The sequence below is a fragment of the Narcine bancroftii genome, chromosome 3 (assembly GCF_036971445.1).
Source record: "Narcine bancroftii isolate sNarBan1 chromosome 3, sNarBan1.hap1, whole genome shotgun sequence".
Lineage (NCBI taxonomy): Eukaryota > Metazoa > Chordata > Chondrichthyes > Torpediniformes > Narcinidae > Narcine > Narcine bancroftii.
In genome coordinates this window covers 334357649-334375625 of record NC_091471.1, presented here as the reverse complement: position 1 = coordinate 334375625, position 17977 = coordinate 334357649, and the positions used below count along the sequence as shown (strand labels likewise).

General features: G+C 45.5%; 1 protein-coding gene across 2 annotated transcripts in view; it reads left to right on the top strand.

Annotated features, from left to right (window-relative positions):
* Positions 1 to 17977, top strand: part of gga3b (golgi associated, gamma adaptin ear containing, ARF binding protein 3b) — a 63607-nt gene that overhangs the window by 38366 nt on the left and 7264 nt on the right. Inside the window, exons 4-14 of one of the 2 annotated variants that reach the window (XM_069929371.1) lie at positions 1961 to 2059; positions 2713 to 2836; positions 4440 to 4543; positions 5332 to 5412; positions 6585 to 6722; positions 9372 to 9453; positions 9798 to 9914; positions 10729 to 10947; positions 11771 to 11841; positions 12531 to 12877; positions 13308 to 13492. In XM_069929371.1, the coding sequence (XP_069785472.1) occupies positions 1961 to 2059; positions 2713 to 2836; positions 4440 to 4543; positions 5332 to 5412; positions 6585 to 6722; positions 9372 to 9453; positions 9798 to 9914; positions 10729 to 10947; positions 11771 to 11841; positions 12531 to 12877; positions 13308 to 13492 (1567 nt within the window). The remainder of the gene's footprint in view (positions 1 to 1960; positions 2060 to 2712; positions 2837 to 4439; positions 4544 to 5331; positions 5413 to 6584; positions 6723 to 9371; positions 9454 to 9797; positions 9915 to 10728; positions 10948 to 11770; positions 11842 to 12530; positions 12878 to 13307; positions 13493 to 17977) is intronic. The other variant, XM_069929372.1, reaches the window with a different exon arrangement.

Sequence of the window (17977 nt, the reverse complement as noted above, 5' to 3'; positions counted from 1 at the left end):
AAGGCACATCTTCCTCTCTCCACTTTATGCAGAGACTGCTCCCTCCCAGACTCCCTCATCCATTCATTCCTCTCCATGTATCACCCCTCTGGTGATTGTCATCATGAAGAAGGCACATCAGCGCCTCCATTTCCTCAAGAGTTTGTGGAGATTTGGAATGACGTCGGAAACCTTGGCAAACTCCTATAGATGTTTAGTGGAAATTGTGCTGACTGGCTGCATCATAGCCTGGTATGGGGACACCAATACCTCTGAGCAGAAAGTCCAGTACATCAAAGCAAAGCTCTCCCCATCATCAGAAAATCTGGATGCAATCAAGGATCCACACCTCTCAGGACATGCTCTATTTTCACTGCTCCCATCAGAAAAGAGGTATGGTGTCACAAGACTCGCACCACCACCAGTTATTGCCCCACCACCATCAGACTCCTCAACAACAACCTCAATCAGAGACTCATTTAAACTTGTCAACCAAGTCAGTAGGAGCCACAGGTTGCCCACTGCACGAACTGCACTGAGCATCTCTAATTGACTCCTGAGAAGAGACTCTTATTTTCTCCAAGAGCAACTAGACTTATGTGCTGAAGATTAGGAGATGGAGAGGGCTAATTAGCCACAAGCTCCAGGATCAGAAGCTCCATCGTACTTCAAGGGAAAAAAAATCAGGTCCACAGGCACTTGGAGAGGTCCAGCAGAAAACCTGTGACTCCAAGAACAGATGGCTGACAAAGAGCATGCATCTCACTGAGGTGACAACTGGTGGGCACATCTATGCCCCATCCCACCACTTTCAGGGATGGGGTGAACAGTGAGATAGGCCATGCTATTGGAAGCAACACTATGACCCTGCTTAGTTGCTATCCTGACCTCTGTGTGAGAGCCCTTGACTCCATTCCACACCGCCTTATTTAGTTCTACCTTGTTGTTATTGCAAAAGTTATTTTCATAAATTGTTTCAGGACCCTCTCTAATATCCAGACATCCCTCATGAACTATGGCAACCAGAAGTAAATAGAACTCTAGCTGAGGTCAGACTAGTTTTTTTAGTATAATGATTCAATTTATCTTTCCTGTTTTTGTATCCTATCTTTCTTCATCAGTGAATCAACTCATTATCTCAGGTTAACATTCCTAGCATTGAAGCCATGTTGTTGGGCAGCAGACTCTCTATTCTCAGCAACCTTGTCAAAAGAGGCTACTAGTCAGATAATTCAGGAGTGTGCTCGTGACTGCTTGACGTGGAGTAGGAGCTTTCGGGATGGTACTCAACCACGAGGTCAAATGTTAGAAGGAAATGTAACACTTAAACCATTCACCACTTGCCCTATCTTCAGAAGTCTGTAGTTCCCCACATTTGGCTCATCAGTTACTCTCCGAACCCACTAGACTGAAGCAGAAACAAAGCCATCTTACTCCCAAGGGACTGTCCATGGGAGAGAGGAACATTTTCCATTTCTGAAAAGATGGGTCACTGTTTAAACTGTAATTGAAAACTGAGCAGTAAGTGAGGGTCATGAGGTTGTGTGATCTGTGGATCATAAGGACTAGGAGATGTTATGTTGGTCCCTCGCGTCTAATTCACTTGCTCAATAAGATCACACTGATCTAATCTTGCCTTCAACAAGACTTTCCAAGGGGTTTCTCTCCAAACCTCTTGCACACCATCCCAACCCCCCCCCCCCCACCCCCCCAGTAGTTTAAGTGTTTATCAAACTGACCTTGAATATACTCAATGACTCTACTCCATTGTTCTGGGGTAGAGAGTTCTAAATGGCCACAACTCTCAGGGATGAGGAATTCTACCTGATTGCCATCTGAAATGGGCAATTCCATGTTGTGAACCTTTGCCCTCTGGTTTTAGATATGCCCCTCCTACTGGGAAGTATCTCAGTTTCTGCCTTGTCAATTCCAAGAATTTTGATTAATACAATGCTAATGTCAATGTTTTGGTTGAACCTAGGTCTTAGAAGCTTCTATGAAGAACTGTGGGGAGCGATTTCACAATGAAGTTGGGAAATTTCGATTCCTGAATGAATTAATCAAAGTGGTATCTCCAAAGGTGAGTTTCTGGCAGTGAGAGTTGAGCTGTCGGAGAGAAGGACATTTTTTTCAGATTCAAGAGCCAGTATTTCTTTCCTGCACTGAAATTACTTTGAGGTGGTGGTGAAGTGTTTCCTTGAAATGGTACAGTGCAAGAACTGTTAACTGGGGAGATCCAGGATACTGTGAAAATGAAGAGTTACCTATTTATTTCCAGGTCAAGGTGCTATGTGATGCGGAGGAACCATGGAGTTTGTGAAGTTTACACCCTTCCCCTTCCAGATGATGAAGCTCATGGGTTTGGGAGGTACTGTCAAACCTTGTCAAATAATGGCAATGTATCTTTAGCTGGTGTTCGAGGGAATGACTGACTCAAATGGGTTCAGGCAGTGCAGATCCTTTATTGTGAATGGTGCTGAGTTGCTTGTGTCTTTGAAACTGCATTCATCGAGGCAAGTTACATCACAGTTGAGACATATTTTGGGAAAGTTTAACTTCAAGTTTATGATCATCTGATTGCGCAAGTCCAATCTGACAGAATTGTTGCGATTTGTGTGGAAACATGTGTGGCAAAAATATGGAATGGAAGCCATCGAGTTGTGCGACAAATCCAATTGAATGCTAAGGACCAGTTTGCAAATCTTCTTGTTTCATTTTGATTTCTCTTTCCAGTATTTGGGAGACAGAGTATCTGAAAAGGTCAAAACTCAAGTTATTGAATTGCTCTTCAGCTGGACGGTTGCTCTTCCAGAGGAAACTAAAATCAAAGATGCTTATCAAATGTTGAAGAAACAAGGTAGGGACCATTTTCTGTTTAATTCTTGGACATTGTTCATGTTTTAAATGTCTACATCAAGCAGGTGATCTACTAAGCAGCAACAATCCCCAACTTCCTGCACACTTTGGAGACTAGGTCAGTCTCTAGCCAGGATCTGAGTCCTGGAGCTATCAGTACAAAATCCTCCAAATGCAATGGTGAAACAGGCAGGACAATATCAGTGTCCTCTTCTAGGGCCATTGTCAAGGCTGAGTCATATCCAATAGGCAGATCACTCTGTCCTTGTGCCTAATATCAGATTCTGGAAACTAGTTGGTCACTCAGAGCTTTGTCTCACCAAGAGGTTCTTGGGAAGACAGTCAGAACACTTCAAGGATGTTGTCCAAGTCCCCTTAGGGTAAATGTTACTCCCTCACTGACTTGTGTGTGACCTTTGGCCACTCCATAGGAGTATCTACCAAAGCACATTAAAGTCAAAACTGAACAGAGAAAGGAGCCCCCAAACAATTCACACACGTGTCCACCCCATCAAGCACATCTTTATCATCCATGATACAGTCTGAGGATCCCACCTTGCATCCCATAGAACTGGAGTGAATGCATCACCTTGTGCCCCAAGGAATTACCTGAGAAGAATGTTCTCCCCGTGTCTGCGTGGGTTTCCCCCAGGGGTTCCAGTTTCTTCCCACTGTTCAAAATGTACCGGGGATGTAGGCTAATTGGGCAGCATGGACTCATGGGCTGAAATGGCCTGTAACTGTACTGTATGTCTGAATTTAGTTTTCTGAGCTGTAGTGTTCTGTGGTTTAAGAAGTGGAAGGATAGCTGCAAATGTGGGGCAATCAGTGCAGATACTAGATGAGGGTTGTTCTGCCTGCTTGCATTGTCACAAATCTAGAAGCTTCCTTTTCCATACCCTGTTTTCCTTTCAGCCCTGCATCATTTTGGGATGGCAGTTCTTTATGGGATCAAGTTCTGTACGCAGAGATGGATCTCTCGTAACTCCCCAAATCATCAGCTTAAAAACTGAGAGATAGAAGAGATTGGAATCTGAAGCAAAAAACAATCTGCTGGAAGAAATCAGTGGGTCGAACAAGGTCAGCCAGACAAGAACGGTCAACAATTCGGGCCAAAACCCTTCAAAAAGTTCTGACTCTGAATGTCAACCATTCGCCCGCTAATGCTACTCAACTTGCTGAGTTCCTCTAGCACCTTGTCTTTTGCTGTCACATAAAGGGTCCTTGGTGATGAGAACACTTGCACTATGGGAGGATCAGTATCTAATCCAATACTCGTCTGCCTCACTGTTGGTAACATGGGCATCCCAACACTGGAAATGACTGAAGATTTTCCTCACTATTATCAGGACCCTGAATGCCAATCGTAGTCCCACCTTCAGCTGCCTCGACTGACCTCCACCTATGTCAGATCACTCGGTGCTCTAGCAGTGGGTAGTCAGCATCTGGAAGGAGAGATATGTGCTTTTGTTGAACTTAGTGAACCACTTCCACTTTGTGTGGTGTTGTACAACCAGACCACTTTATGATGTAGTGCACTGCCATGTTACTCATCTGTGATGCTGAAATGATTTGGTGAATGGTTTTGAATATTTCTCTTGCAGGTATTTTGCAACATGATCCTCAGATCTCCATTGATAAAACCCTGATTCCTTCACCCACAACACGGCCCAAAAACACAGTGTTTGAAGATAATGAAAAATCTAAGGTACATGTCGGATCCCTACAAAATACCTTCCAAATCAACATCTCTAGGGATCTGGGTTTAATCCTGTCCTTGGCGTTGTCTGTGTGGAGTTTGCATATACCCCTGTCATCCTTTGGATGCTCTGGTTTCCTTCCTATGTCCCAAAGGTATGCAGGTCAGTGAGTTAATTGGCCGGTGTACGTTGCCACTGTTGCTTTGGAAAGGGATAGGTTGGGTCTTTGGAGGGAAGAATCTTACACTGAACCAATTGAAAATGAACAGGTGTTGGTGTTGGTCAGTATGGATGGTTGGGCTGAAGAGCCTGTCTGCTCTGGGTGACCACAATTCCATCACTTGAGTGGATCAGCAAGGAGAAAATATCTGTCCTTCCTCACACGTTCGCGAGTTAGCCCTGGGGTGGGGGAGGGGGACCAGAGGCCCATGCAAGGGGAGGGGAGGAGTCACTCAGGGATGTTGTCCACAACAGAAGGTTTCTTATTACTGCATCAGTGTGGGGAGTGTGAGGGAGGGCCCTGGGGAAGGGGCTGTGAATGGGAGTATGAGGCTCCAGCATGGGGACGGGGCTCAGGATGGAAGGGGGGAGAAGCCCTGTGGTCCAGGAGGGAGATGGGGTGGGGGTGGGGGGGGGAATGTGGGGACTAGTAGGCCTGCGGTGTTGTCCAGCTTCCTGTTGACATGCCGGTGTAAGACCCTGGCGAGGTTTGGCCGCGTGCGAGTCTAAGCCACGTTTTGTACATCAGGCCCTGTGTAATTCACCAGGAACGCTCAGATTTGTCTCTGCTTTTCAGCTCTTAGCCAGGTTACTGAAGAGCAAAAAGCCTGAGGACCTACAAGAAGCCAATAAATTGATAAAGAACATGGTGAAGGAGGTAAGGAGGAAGAAGGGGAAGGAGGCAGGAGCTGGAAGGACGGAGAGGGAAATATCCCTGTCCTGACAAGAGCCAGTTGGGAAAGTTATTGCTGATGCAAGAAACTGATTTGATGAGAATACAGGGAGGTGACAGGATCTGCGGCACCCCTGATGTAGCCACGAGGAACAGTTGGTTGGATTGTGCCCTGGGAGTTTTACTGGTTGTACGCACTGCCAGCAAGACCGGCACTGCTTATTGAACTGAGGGGTCTGTCACATGTCTGCTGTCCTGGAGTCTCAAATAGGGGTGTTTGTTTTAACCTAATGTCTCTGAACCTTACCCCTTTACCATCAGCATCTGATTTCACCCATGGTAGGATGTTTGGATGTGGTTGATCCTCTGCTCTCTTCCTGATGTCTTCAGTGTCTGGAGATTTATCTAACTCTTTCTTAAATACTTTCAGCATTTTGGCCTCTGCAGTTTTTGTGCTGGAAAATTACACCAGCTTGATGACTCCCCTAAGTGGGGAAAATGCTCCTCACCTCAGCCATAAATGTCTTGCCTTGCACCTGAGACTGACCCCTGGCTCCAGACCCCTCCCTGCATACATCTTTTTCTACGAGCTCCCACTCTTAAGTTAAAAGTTCAGAGTATATGGTCAGAATACATACATCACATACAACCGAGGTTTAGCTATTTCTGTATCCCACCTTGCATCCTATAAACGGTAAACTGTGCAAATGCAGATGTAAATATAAATATACAGTAATAAATAATGAGCATATGATTTCTTAAATGACTACAGTTATCCCCTATTGTTCAAGATTCCAATAGCTGAGGAGTAGTAACTATTCCTGAACCTCGTGGCACCTATACCTCCTTCCTGATGGCAACAGAAAGAACAGAGCAAGACCTGGGTGGTGCAGATCCTTGATAATTGATGCTGCTCTCCGATGGCATTATTTCATATCGGTATGCTGAATGGTGAGGGGGAGTTTTGCCTAATGGTGAACTGGGCTGAGTCCACTTACTTTGATGACGGGAGGCTTTATGGCGCTGGTACAAAATATGAACACCTCATAACCCATTATTAGTCAGTGCGGGTTTCCTGCAATGTGGTGGCATGTATCAACGACGGACTGCATCATGTTCCACTCTCTCAGGCTACTTTGCTTCTACACCTTTTGCAGGATGAAGTCCGAATGCAGAAAATAACAAAACGCTTGAACACTCTTGAGGAGGTGAACAATAACGTGCGTCTTTTGAATGAGATGCTGGCACACTACAGCAAGGATGACTCAACGGAAGGGGACAAAGAGTTGATGATGGTAATCTGAACTCTTGTCCTCAAATTTCAAACCTCTAGTGCCACATTTAATATCAACCCTCAAACCCACACATGTCAAACTCTGGCCCGCGGGCCAAATTTGGCCCGTGATATAATTATATTTGGCCTGCAAGATCATTTCAAAAATGTATTAGAGGTGGCCCACCCTGCAGCGAGAGCCGATGCTGTTTTTTGGTAATGTCACCCCCACCATCCTCCCCCTTCATTGCACATCCTTCCCCATTGTAACACGAGAAATTGTAACACGAGAAGTCTGTCGATGTCATCAGCCAGCAAGCTAGTTGGAAGGCTCCCCGCACAACCAGTCACTTCTCCCACCTGTCAAGCGGTGCAGCGGATGGGCGACGAGCATGGCAGGCTGCGCACGGCCCCCGGGCAGCGCAAGCCCCGCGCGACTGGCACCGGACAGCCTTTCCACAGCGCGAGCGCACTTCTCCTGGTCGCCACGGCCTTCAGCACTTGCACCCATGCGGACCCCAGGGACAGCTGGTTCGGCCCTGCACGTGAAGAGAGAGATGGTGGCTGTCCGCAAAGGCTGATCGGCAGCGCGCTGGGCCTGAGTGGGTGGGTAAGCAGGGGTGGGCAGAGGGTGTAGGTGAGGAGTAATGGGCAGGGGAAGTTATGGTGGTGCGAGGGGCAGTTAGAGGGAGGGATGAGTAGAAGGAGGGGTGGATAGGGAAGAGGTAAAAGGGGAGGGGCAGGGCGAGTAGGGGAGGGGTGATTAGAGGGTGAGAGACGGGTAGAGGGAGGAACAGGTTGAGGGGAGAGGCAGTAGAGGGGCGTGTATAGGATGGGGTGGGTAGAGGCAGAGCGAGTGGAGTGAGGGGTGAGTAGAGGTTGGGTAAAGGACTGGTCAGGTAGAGGGATGGTGGGTCGAGGGTGAATAGAGGCTTAGAGACTGAGGAGTGAGCAGGAAATGCTGAGTCCTGATGCAGGCCAAAATGGACACAGCCTGTGAATGCTGACTACATCTCCACAGGGACCAAATAGGTTTCCCTCAGGTCAAGCAAAGGGTGAACTTGAGCTACCTACTCCTGACCTGTAACATTATCCTCCTAAAGTTATATCCTAAAGTTTAACATTACATATGTTGAAAGAAGAGAAACATGCAGATGTTGTTGAAAATTTTCAATAAATATTTAGTTCGGCCCTCGACTTAGTCCAAGTTTTTAATTTTGGCCCTCCGTGAATTTGAGTTTGACACCCCTGCTCAAACCCCTCTGGACCAGTGTACTCAGAATCATCCACTCACCATTGGTTCTGTGTGACTCGCTTGTTTCTTTGCCATCTCGGAAATGTGCAGCCTCCTGTGTCCCCACCCTCCCCCCACCCAACAAATTGTCAGCGGGAATGACAGAAGCAAACATATTGGGAGATTTCAACTTCCCTCGTATTGACTGAGTCTGGCACATTGCAGAGGGCTTGGAAGGAGCGGAATTTAATAAACGTGTCCTGAAAAGTTTCCTTAAACAATATGTACGTGGCCCAACTGGACGTGAAGTAGGGAAAATGATGGAGGGTGTCAGTAGAGGGAGAACTTTGGAACCAGTGACCATAATGCTAATAGTTTCAAAGTAGTTGTGGGAAAAGGTAGGACTAGTCCATGAGTTAAAGTCCTAAACTAGTGCAAGGCTAATGAGACAGGAACATGTGGAAGTTGGGAGAGGATGTTTGCATCAAAGGGACATCTGGCAAGTGAGAAGATTTTTAAAAAAGGGAAAAAGTTGAGGGACAGCCTGATGTTATCAGTGTGAAGGGCAGAGTTTGGATAGTCAGAGATAATGCTTAAGAATGGCTTGTCAGGTCAAGAGAGGTGGGATCAAACAAGTCTCTTCAGTCCAAGAGATGGAGGTGTACACTCAAGGGGAAATCAGGTAGCTCTGGCAGATAAGGTTAAAAAAGAGCGAAGGGATTCTACAAGTGAATTAAAGGCAAAAGAGTAACGAGGAGAAAATGGGGCCCCCTCATCGAAGATTAACATGTAGAGCCACATGAGATGGGTGAAGTTTAAAGTGAGTATTTCTGCTCTGTGGAGAAAGACACAAAGGCTGATGAACTCAGAGTTAATCTCTTGAAGAGAGTTCATGTTTCGGAGGAGGTGCAGGTTTTTTTTCAATTTGGACAAATTACATATGTAACAGGCCCTTTTGTCCCACGAGTCTGTGCCGTCCAATTCCACCCAATTAACCTACAACCCCCAGTACGTTTTGAATGGTGGGAGGATAAGGGGAAACTACTGTATTTAGCTATTTTCAAAAATGCTATGTTGTGTTGGTGAGTGTCAAATTTTATTTGAAAATATCCCCGGAATATCTTAAACGTGGTAGATAAAGATGGTTACTTCGTGGCCCATCCTTCCCTTGTGGTGCCCCACAAACAGGGACTGAGCCTTGCCAATGAAGACATTGACACTGGAAATGGTTCTCTAAACCTCTGATGCTCCTTTTATTACGATGCCTTGAATTCAAACCACGCCTTGTAACTTAAGGTTTGGCTGCCCAACATGCAATGCACCTCTGTGGAGTGACTTGGAATGAAGGCAATGCTGTTACACATAGGGTGCAGGCAGATTGGTAAATGTGTCTGGGTTACACTGTATCCAAATAACTCAAACTCTGCTGCTTTACAGGAACTGTACGACCAGTGCGAAAAAATGAGGCGGGCATTGTTCAAAATTGCGAGTGAGACAGAGGACAATGACAGCACCTTGGGTACGTTGGAAAGCTTCAGCACCCAACCCTAGAAGGAAACTCATTCCCTCTCCTCCTCCACTGCTGTCGACTCTGGAGGTTGAGGGGACAGGGTGAGAGTTGAGGGGACGGGGTGAGGAAATGAGGGGACGCGGTGAGGGATGAGGGGATGGGGTGAGGGATGAAGGCACAGGGAGGGGAGTGAGGGGGAGGGGCGGGGTGAGTAGACAGGCGGGTTCCTTTTTTACATGAATATTGCATGCCTTTGAGGTTTGACGGAGGGCAGTGAGCCTAAGGCAGCCTGTCCATCCATCGTGCCATCCTGATAGCACCTGAGACCCATCCTGGTTTTGACATTCCTACAGGTGAAATTTTACAAGCAAGTGATGACCTTTCACGCACAATGAACTCCTACAAGAGGATTGTTCAAGGACAGGCAGTGAATGGGGAGCTGGGTTTGCCTGAACCTCCCAGGCCATCAGGTAACGTGTTCAACACGGTCATGATCACAGCTTCCTGGTGCCGCCCTCACCAAGACCAACCTCCCTTGCCCGGACCCGCCCTCACCAAGACCAACCCCCTCACCCAGACATTCTGAACAATGAGCTTTCATGTGGGAGGGGGAGTGGGGGTGGCACTCTTGCTTGGAGCACAGGATTCCAGTTCTAATGAAGAGATTGGTGCTGGGTGGGTCATTACCCTAGTATTTTGACAGGGTTTTGTCCTCGTTCTCTTCATGTACCTATGGATTGGAGAAAGACTTGGGTGGAGGAAAGGGAAAGTTGTGAATTTGCTTTCACAGAAATTGAATGCACAGAGTGGGTTTAAGTTGGCTTTTGTGGAGCTCATCCATTGAAGACATGTATGTAAGGCACTGCCTCAAGAAGGCAGCCAACATCATCAAGGACTGTCATCACCCTGGTACAACCACTTCTCACTGCTTCAGATAGAAGGTTCAGAAGCCTGAAGACCAGCACATCTAGGCGAAGAGCAGTTTCTTTGCAACAGATATCAGGCTCTTGAACATCCCCTTGATACACTAATCATGGTCTGCTCTGACACCACAAGAGGACTGTGCATTATTTTTTGTACTGTTTATTGTGAATATTTATTATCTATTTCATTATCTTTTTAAAATTAAGTTTACTATTATAGTTTCTTTTTATTCAAACAACTGGTTTGGCCGCAGCAAGTAAGGATTTTGATGCATGTGTACATTGTACAATGCGCATGACAATAAACTTGTTATCACAATTGTGAATGCCCTGTTTTACATGAACACCATGTGTTTTGCAGTCAGCAGTGACACAGGGACACTGATCGACTTGGCTGGATTAGATATGCCCTCTGGAAAGGCCAATCCCATCCCGGCACCGATATTCCCCGTCATTCCTCCACCACCAACTGTCTCGGGTGATTCTGGGCCCCGACTGGTCAGCCTGTCAAACGTGAACAAGCAACCTTCCAGTGAAACTGGTGCCATTGGACTTCTGGACGTGGAGCTGCTCTCACTGGGTATGTTCATTGTCCAGGAAGTTTACAAACACACAAATCTCAGAGCTAATCGAGCCCCAGCCAAAGGCAACTCAGCATTTTCATCTCTGGGCTTTGGCTGGAGAAATATCATGGAAGGCTTTTGTTTTGATGTTGATTCTGAGTCAGGATCTTTGAACTGAGATTGCGTCAGGGAGCCCACCCCAGCCCAGCTCCAGTGGCAAGGTCCCACTTTCCAGTGTGGGGAATGGGGAATTTCTTCAGCAGGCGTGGTATCCGGGCTGATTCCTGGAACTTTGCGATCTCCCTGCCCTGCACGATGAGCTTCCCGTGCAGTCAGTGTGGGAATAACCCTATTTCTGCTGTCAGTTTGTTCACAACATGTATGTTGTTTACCATCTATCCCTGACTCCCAGCCTCTTTCACAACCACCATTCCCAACTCCGGCTTTTCCTTCCCAATTTATGTAATTGGGTTTAAATTCCTGATCTATGGTAATAATTTGATTATGAGTCTCTATAACCAATAGTTCTGTAACTTAGTCAGTACTTGAAGTGCACATGGATTTGTGGCCAATGGCTTGCTGACTGCAGGTTTGTGTCGAATTCTGGATCGATTGAGGCAGTCCCATCCACGCTGGTTGCACCAGCAGCAAGAGTTGTCCAAGTGGATCACGAGGTCTTTTTCCAGCCATTCTCTGTATAACTCTGTCCAGGTTCCAAACCGCACATACGCTGCAGGCACTGAGAGCATTGATCACTTTTCCCGTGTACAATGGGATGGGGACCGCCAGGGGTTGTTAAAGGATTGATTCAACATTATTGATCTCCCCATTTCTGTTCAGGATTGAATGATCCTCCTCCATTTAATGGCATTGACAAGGATCGAGGAGAACCACAGCTGAAGAGTTTTCCGGTAGAGCCATTTTCTCTGACTCATTCATACCCTCTCAGCCCTGACTTCCCCTCTCAGCCATACCATCTCCTCTCACCCTTGTCCTACACTTCCTGCTACCTTTTACCACAGCTCTTTGAACCTTAGATGCTTTTGTTTAATGAACCAATTCCCCACCTGGTGCTGACATAATCGCAGGTACTGCAAGCTCTGGCTCCATGGAGCCAGACCATGTGTTTTGCCCCTGACCTGCTGTAACATTGCACCCTGCTCTGACCTGCTGCAGCTCTGCTCCCTGCTCTGACCTGCTGCAGCACTGCACCCTACTCTGACCTGCTGCAGCACTGCTCCGTGCTCTGACCTGCTGCAGGACTGCTCCCTGCTCTGACCTGCTGCAGCACTGCACCCTGCTCTAACCTGCTGCAGCACTGCTCCCTGCTCTGACCTGCTGCAGCACTGCACCCTGCTCTGACCTGCTGTAGCACTGCACCCTGCTCTGACCTGCTGTAGCACTGCACCCTGCTCTGACCTGCTGCAGCACTGCACCCTGCTCTGACCTGCTGCAGCATTGCACCCTGCTCTGATTTGCCTGCCTGCATAGTGTGCAAAACATAGCTTTTCACTAAATATTGCAGCATGTGATGATAAACATTAAATTCAATAAAAGGCACTTCTTTCCATGCTTACTCTAACATGGTTTTCTGTTCCAGATTGACAACTCTGCTCTCAATCCCTTCGCCATACCCTCAGATCCTGTGGGCACCAGCTCTTCCGCCTCTCTTCCTGGGCAGTCGGACCCCTATCTCCATGACCACCCTCCTTCTGTGCCATTCCTGGGGTTTCCTGTGCCTTCCCAGTTCCCACTTGCCCCGGCAGTACCCGTCTCAGTTCCAAGTGGCCTTTGCTCCAGCCCAGCTGTGGTGTCGCAAGCACCCTCCTTGGTCTCCATGTTTCCGGGGGACACTCCTCAGCCCAGCTCCTCCACCCCAGCCATGCTCAATAGCAGCATAGAGAGCCTGAACGTGCTTGATCAGAAGCCTCGGGAGGAGCTCAGAGGGTGAGTTAGCAACTTGTGTTCATTTCCTTCTGGTGGTCCAATGCTTGTCTGCAGAGGGAGTATATGACCATGATGGATGAGGGGGAGGAGGTAAGATTGAGGGCTGAAGATTGAGGGCACTGTTAGCCTGTACTTTCTACCACACCCTGCTCTGACATGTAGCACTACAATCTGTTCTCTCCTGCTGTAGCACTGCACCCTGCTCTGACCTGATTTGCCTGCCTGGATAGTATGCAAAACATAGCTTTTCACTAAATATTGGAGCATGTGATGATAAACATTAAATTCAATAAAGGCACTTCTTTCCATCGAATCATCCAGGCATTTGGCGAGGGGTTATTGTTCAGGGGAATGACCCAGCTGGGGAGTGTAGACACGGTGGATTATATATTCACAAAGTAAACCTGTCTGTTTTTCTTCTTTACCCCAGTGCTCCTCGGGTGAAGGGTATCATGTCAGGGGCAACGGGGGGCAGTGGCCATTGCACACCTTCGACAGCACCAGGCAGCCCCCTGTTTCGCTCCCTCTCCCCTCAGCCACTCAGTCCTCTCCGAACTGGATCGCCAGAAGTGTCACTTGCCAATGTGTTGGTTCCTCTGGAGACCATTAAACCGAGTGAGTATCTCCACCCTCTGCTTCCAGAGGCAGGTGTGACAGGGTGTGGTGGCACAGCAGCGGGCGAAGCCTGGCTCAGGGAGGGCTGGGAGCTGTTGCATCGTATCCACCACATACCAAGGTGAGGGGTGTGGGCAGCTCTTGTGCAGCCAAGAGACAGCAGTGGGTCATTTCACTTTACTGGGAGGGAGAAACCAGAGGGTCGAAATTGAGCAAATGCATTATAGATTTTGAGCTTGTAATACTGAGTCTGTGCACTGCTTGGGACAGAATGTCTGATCAGGTGGTGATGTGGGTTCAGTAACAACCTGCCAAAGCCAATTGAGTTGAAGGGCATAGAGAAATGAGAGTTTATTGTCATAACATTTAAAAAAAATTTAGACAGTAACAGGTCATTTTGGCCCACAAGTCTGTGCCACCCAATAAACCTACACCCCCAGTACGTTTAGGATGGTGGGAGGAAACAGGACCCCCTGGCAAAAACCCATACAGACACGGGGAGAGTGGACAAACTCCTCACAGACAGTGCAAAATTTAAACCCAGTCAACCATGCCATCTAGGAGTAGTGGCCGGTAGGGGAACTCCAGCCCTCTCCAGAAAAGTTAAAAAAAGATAGAGAAAAAGCAAAGGCACAAACATAAAAACCAAAACAAAGTGAAAGTAAAAGTGTGGAGAAAATGGCAGCGAAGAAAGAAAAACCAAAAACAACGGGAAGAAAAGAAGAAGGAAAGATGTCGGAAGAAGAAGGTGAAGGCCTTACCTGTCCGAGGAGGCCCGCCATGGAGAGAGAAGCCCGCTCCCTGAGGTCAGTCGAAGCCCCGAACTCGGGACTACAAAACTGGCTCATGGAGCCAAACAAAAGTGCGCAACCGCGCAAGACAAAAATAACACTGACGGGAGGGGGCGACCAGCTGAGGAGTAAATCTCCACAGCTGAAACTCACAAGTATAACACAACAGCAAGAGGAAAACATAGAAAATAACGAGAACAAGAAGGAAGAGAGTAAACATAAGAAATCAAAGAAACAACAGATGACCAACCCAGAGGAAGAAGACCAACATCAAGACACTTCTAATAAAAATAAGAAGACCAAAAATACCCAACAAAATAAAACAAACAACCCAACAAGAAAACCAGAAGAGGCAGAGGTAAAGAACACAGATCCTGGAGTGGACTCAGAAGAAGAGGAGGAAGAATACAGAGAAATGGAAGATGAAGGGAAGGGCAAGTAGATGGATAAATTTTTTTTAAAGAATATATGGAAACATTAAAAGAATGGCAGTCACAAGAATTCAATGAAATAAAAAGTACAGAAGAAAAAGTGAATAGATTAGAGATGATCATGACAGATATAGGAAAAAGAGTAGACAAGGTGAAAGAATGAGAAACAGCCATAGAAATGGAAGTAGATGACTTAAAAGAGAAATTAGAAGAATCTGATAAAAAAGTTAAAGAGACACAGGAGCTGTTAGCTCAGAAGATAGATATAATGGAAAATTATAATAGAAGAAACAATATAAAGATAGTGGGCCTTAAGGAAGATGAAGAAGGCAAAAATATGAAAGAATTTATAAAAGAATGAATCCCCAGGGTCCTAGGAAGACCAGAATTACAGGAAGAAATGGAAATAGAAAGGGCACACAGAACATTAGCCCCTAAACCACAACCACAACAAAAGCCAAGATCCATTCTAGTAAAATTCCTAAGATATACAACAAGAGAAAATATATTGGAGAAGGCAATGAAGAAAATAAGAGAAGACAAAAAACCACTGGAATACAAGGGTCAAAAATTTTTTTTCTATCCAGATATAAGTTTTGAACTCCTGAAGAAGAGGAAGGAGTTTAATGCAGCAAAAACGACCCTATGGAAAAAAGGTTATAAATTTATGTTAAAATACCCAGCGGAACTTAAAATAGTTATTCCGGGGCAGCAAAGCAAACTATTCTCGGATCCAAAAGAAGCACAAAAATTTGCAGAACAACTACAAAACAGACAGAGGGATGAAGAGATGTAACAAGAACAAAAATGACAACGAACGATATGTATGTGTATATGTAGATATATTATATATTATATAAATATATGCAACGTGATTCCCCTGTAGTTTGAGCAATCTGTTTGAGCAAAAACAACCAACTGAAAAACCTCACAAAGATAAGCGTATACAGAGCCGTTGTCATACCCACACTCCTGTTCGGCTCCGAATCATGGGTCCTCTACCGGCACCACCTACGGCTCCTAGAACGCTTCCACCAGCGTTGTCTCCGCTCCATCCTCAACATCCATTGGAGCGCTTATATCCCTAACGTCGAAGTACTCGAGATGGCAGAGGTCAACAGCATCGAGTCCACGCTGCTGAAGATCCAGCTGCGCTGGATGGGTCACGTCTCCAGAATGGAGGACCATCGCCTTCCCAAGATCGTGTTATATGGCGAGCTCTCCACTGGCCACCATGACAGAGGTGCACCAAAGAAAAGGTACAAGGACTGCCTAAAGAAATCTCTTGGTGCCTGCCACATTGACCACCGCCAGTGGGCTGATATCGCCTCAAACCGTGCATCTTGGCGCCTCACAGTTTGGCGGGCAGCAACCTCCTTTGAAGAAGACCGCAGAGCCTACCTCACTGACAAAAGGCAAAGGAGGAAAAACCCAACACCCATCCCCAACCAACCAATTTTCCCCTGCAACCGCTGCAATCGTGTCTGCCTGTCCCGCATCGGACTTGTCAGCCACAAACGAGTCTGCAGCTGACGTGGACTTTTTACCCCCTCCATAAATCTTCGTCCGCGAAGCCAAGCCAAAGAAGATATAAATATATGTATATGTGTGTATGTATATAAATAAAAAAAATAGAGTATAGGTAAGAATTAAGAAGGGAAAGAAAGGGAAGAAAGGAAGTAAGGAGGGAATTAAGAGAGTGACCTTTGTTATATATGAAGATTAAAATCTTTTCTGGGGGGGCTGGGTGGGGAAGAATTACAGTCACTGCGAAATCAGTTGACGCTTGCGAGTGAATTCGCAAATCCAATTGGAGAGGGGAGATGTGGTTGCCCGACAAGGGACAAAGGGCAACTCAGAAAGGGGAGGGACTATTGGGGTTAAAGGAATTTTAGATATGAGAATAGTGGAAATATTTTATGTTTTAGAAATGTTGTCTTATAATGTGTTCAAAAAAAGAAAGCAGAAATGGATAAGAAGGGAAGGTGGTGATGAGGAAACGGAAAGGAAAGATAAACAAAGTATGAACTGGCTATGTTGAACTATATGACTTTAAATATTAATGGAATACATAACCAAATCAAAAGGAAGAAACAGTTAAATTTACTGAAAAAAGAAATAATTGATATAGCATTCGTACAAGAAACACATCTAACTGAAGTGGAACACAAGAGATTAAAGAGAGATTGGATAGGACATGTAACAGCAGCGTCATATAATTCAAAAGCCAGAGGAGTAGCTATATTAATAAAAATGTAACAATCAAAATTGAAGAGGAAATAATAGATCCAGCAGGGAGATATGTAATGATAAAATGTCAGATATATTCAGAATTTTGGAATTTACTCAATGTATATTCACTTAATGAAGAAGATCAAAAATTTATGCAAGATATCTTTTTGAAGATAGCAGACACACAAGGGAACATACTAATAGGAGGGTATTTTAACCTTAATTTGGACTCAAACATGGATAAAACTGGAAAAAAAACTAACAGAAAGAACAAAGTAACCAAATTTATAATTAAATCGATGCAAGAAATGCAACTTTTGGATATATGGAGGAAACAACACCCAAAGGAAAAGGAATATTCATATTATTCGGGCAGACATAAAACATACTCAAGGATAGACCTATTCCTGTTATTAGCCCACATTCAAGGGAGAGTTAGGAAAATGGAATATATAGCTAGAGTATTATCGGACCACTCACCCCTGTTATTGGCAATAGAGCTAGAGGACATCCCACCAAGAATGTATAGATGGAGATTAAACTCCATGCTACTTAAAAGACAGGATTTTAGAGAATTCATTCAACGACAAATTAAAATGTACTTTGAATTAAATACGGAATCAGTGAAAGATAAGTTTATACTATGGGACGCAATGAAAGCGTTCATCAGAGGGCAAATAATAAGTTATGTAACTAAGATGAAGAAGGACTACAATCAGGAAACAGAGTAGTTGGAAAGGGAAATAGCAAATATAGAAAAAGAATTAGCAATAAAGGAAGATACAACTAAAAGAAGAGAATTGGCAGATAAAAAAATAAAATATGAAACACTACAAACATATAAGGTGGAGAAGAACATAATGAAGACAAAACAGAAATATTATGAGCTAGGAAAAAAAACGCACAAAATTCTAACGTGGCAGCTTAAGACAGAACAAACTAAAAGAATGATATTGGCATTAAGGAAAAAGGACAAACGAATTACATATAATCCAACGGAGATCAATGAAAACTTCAGGGAATTCTACGAG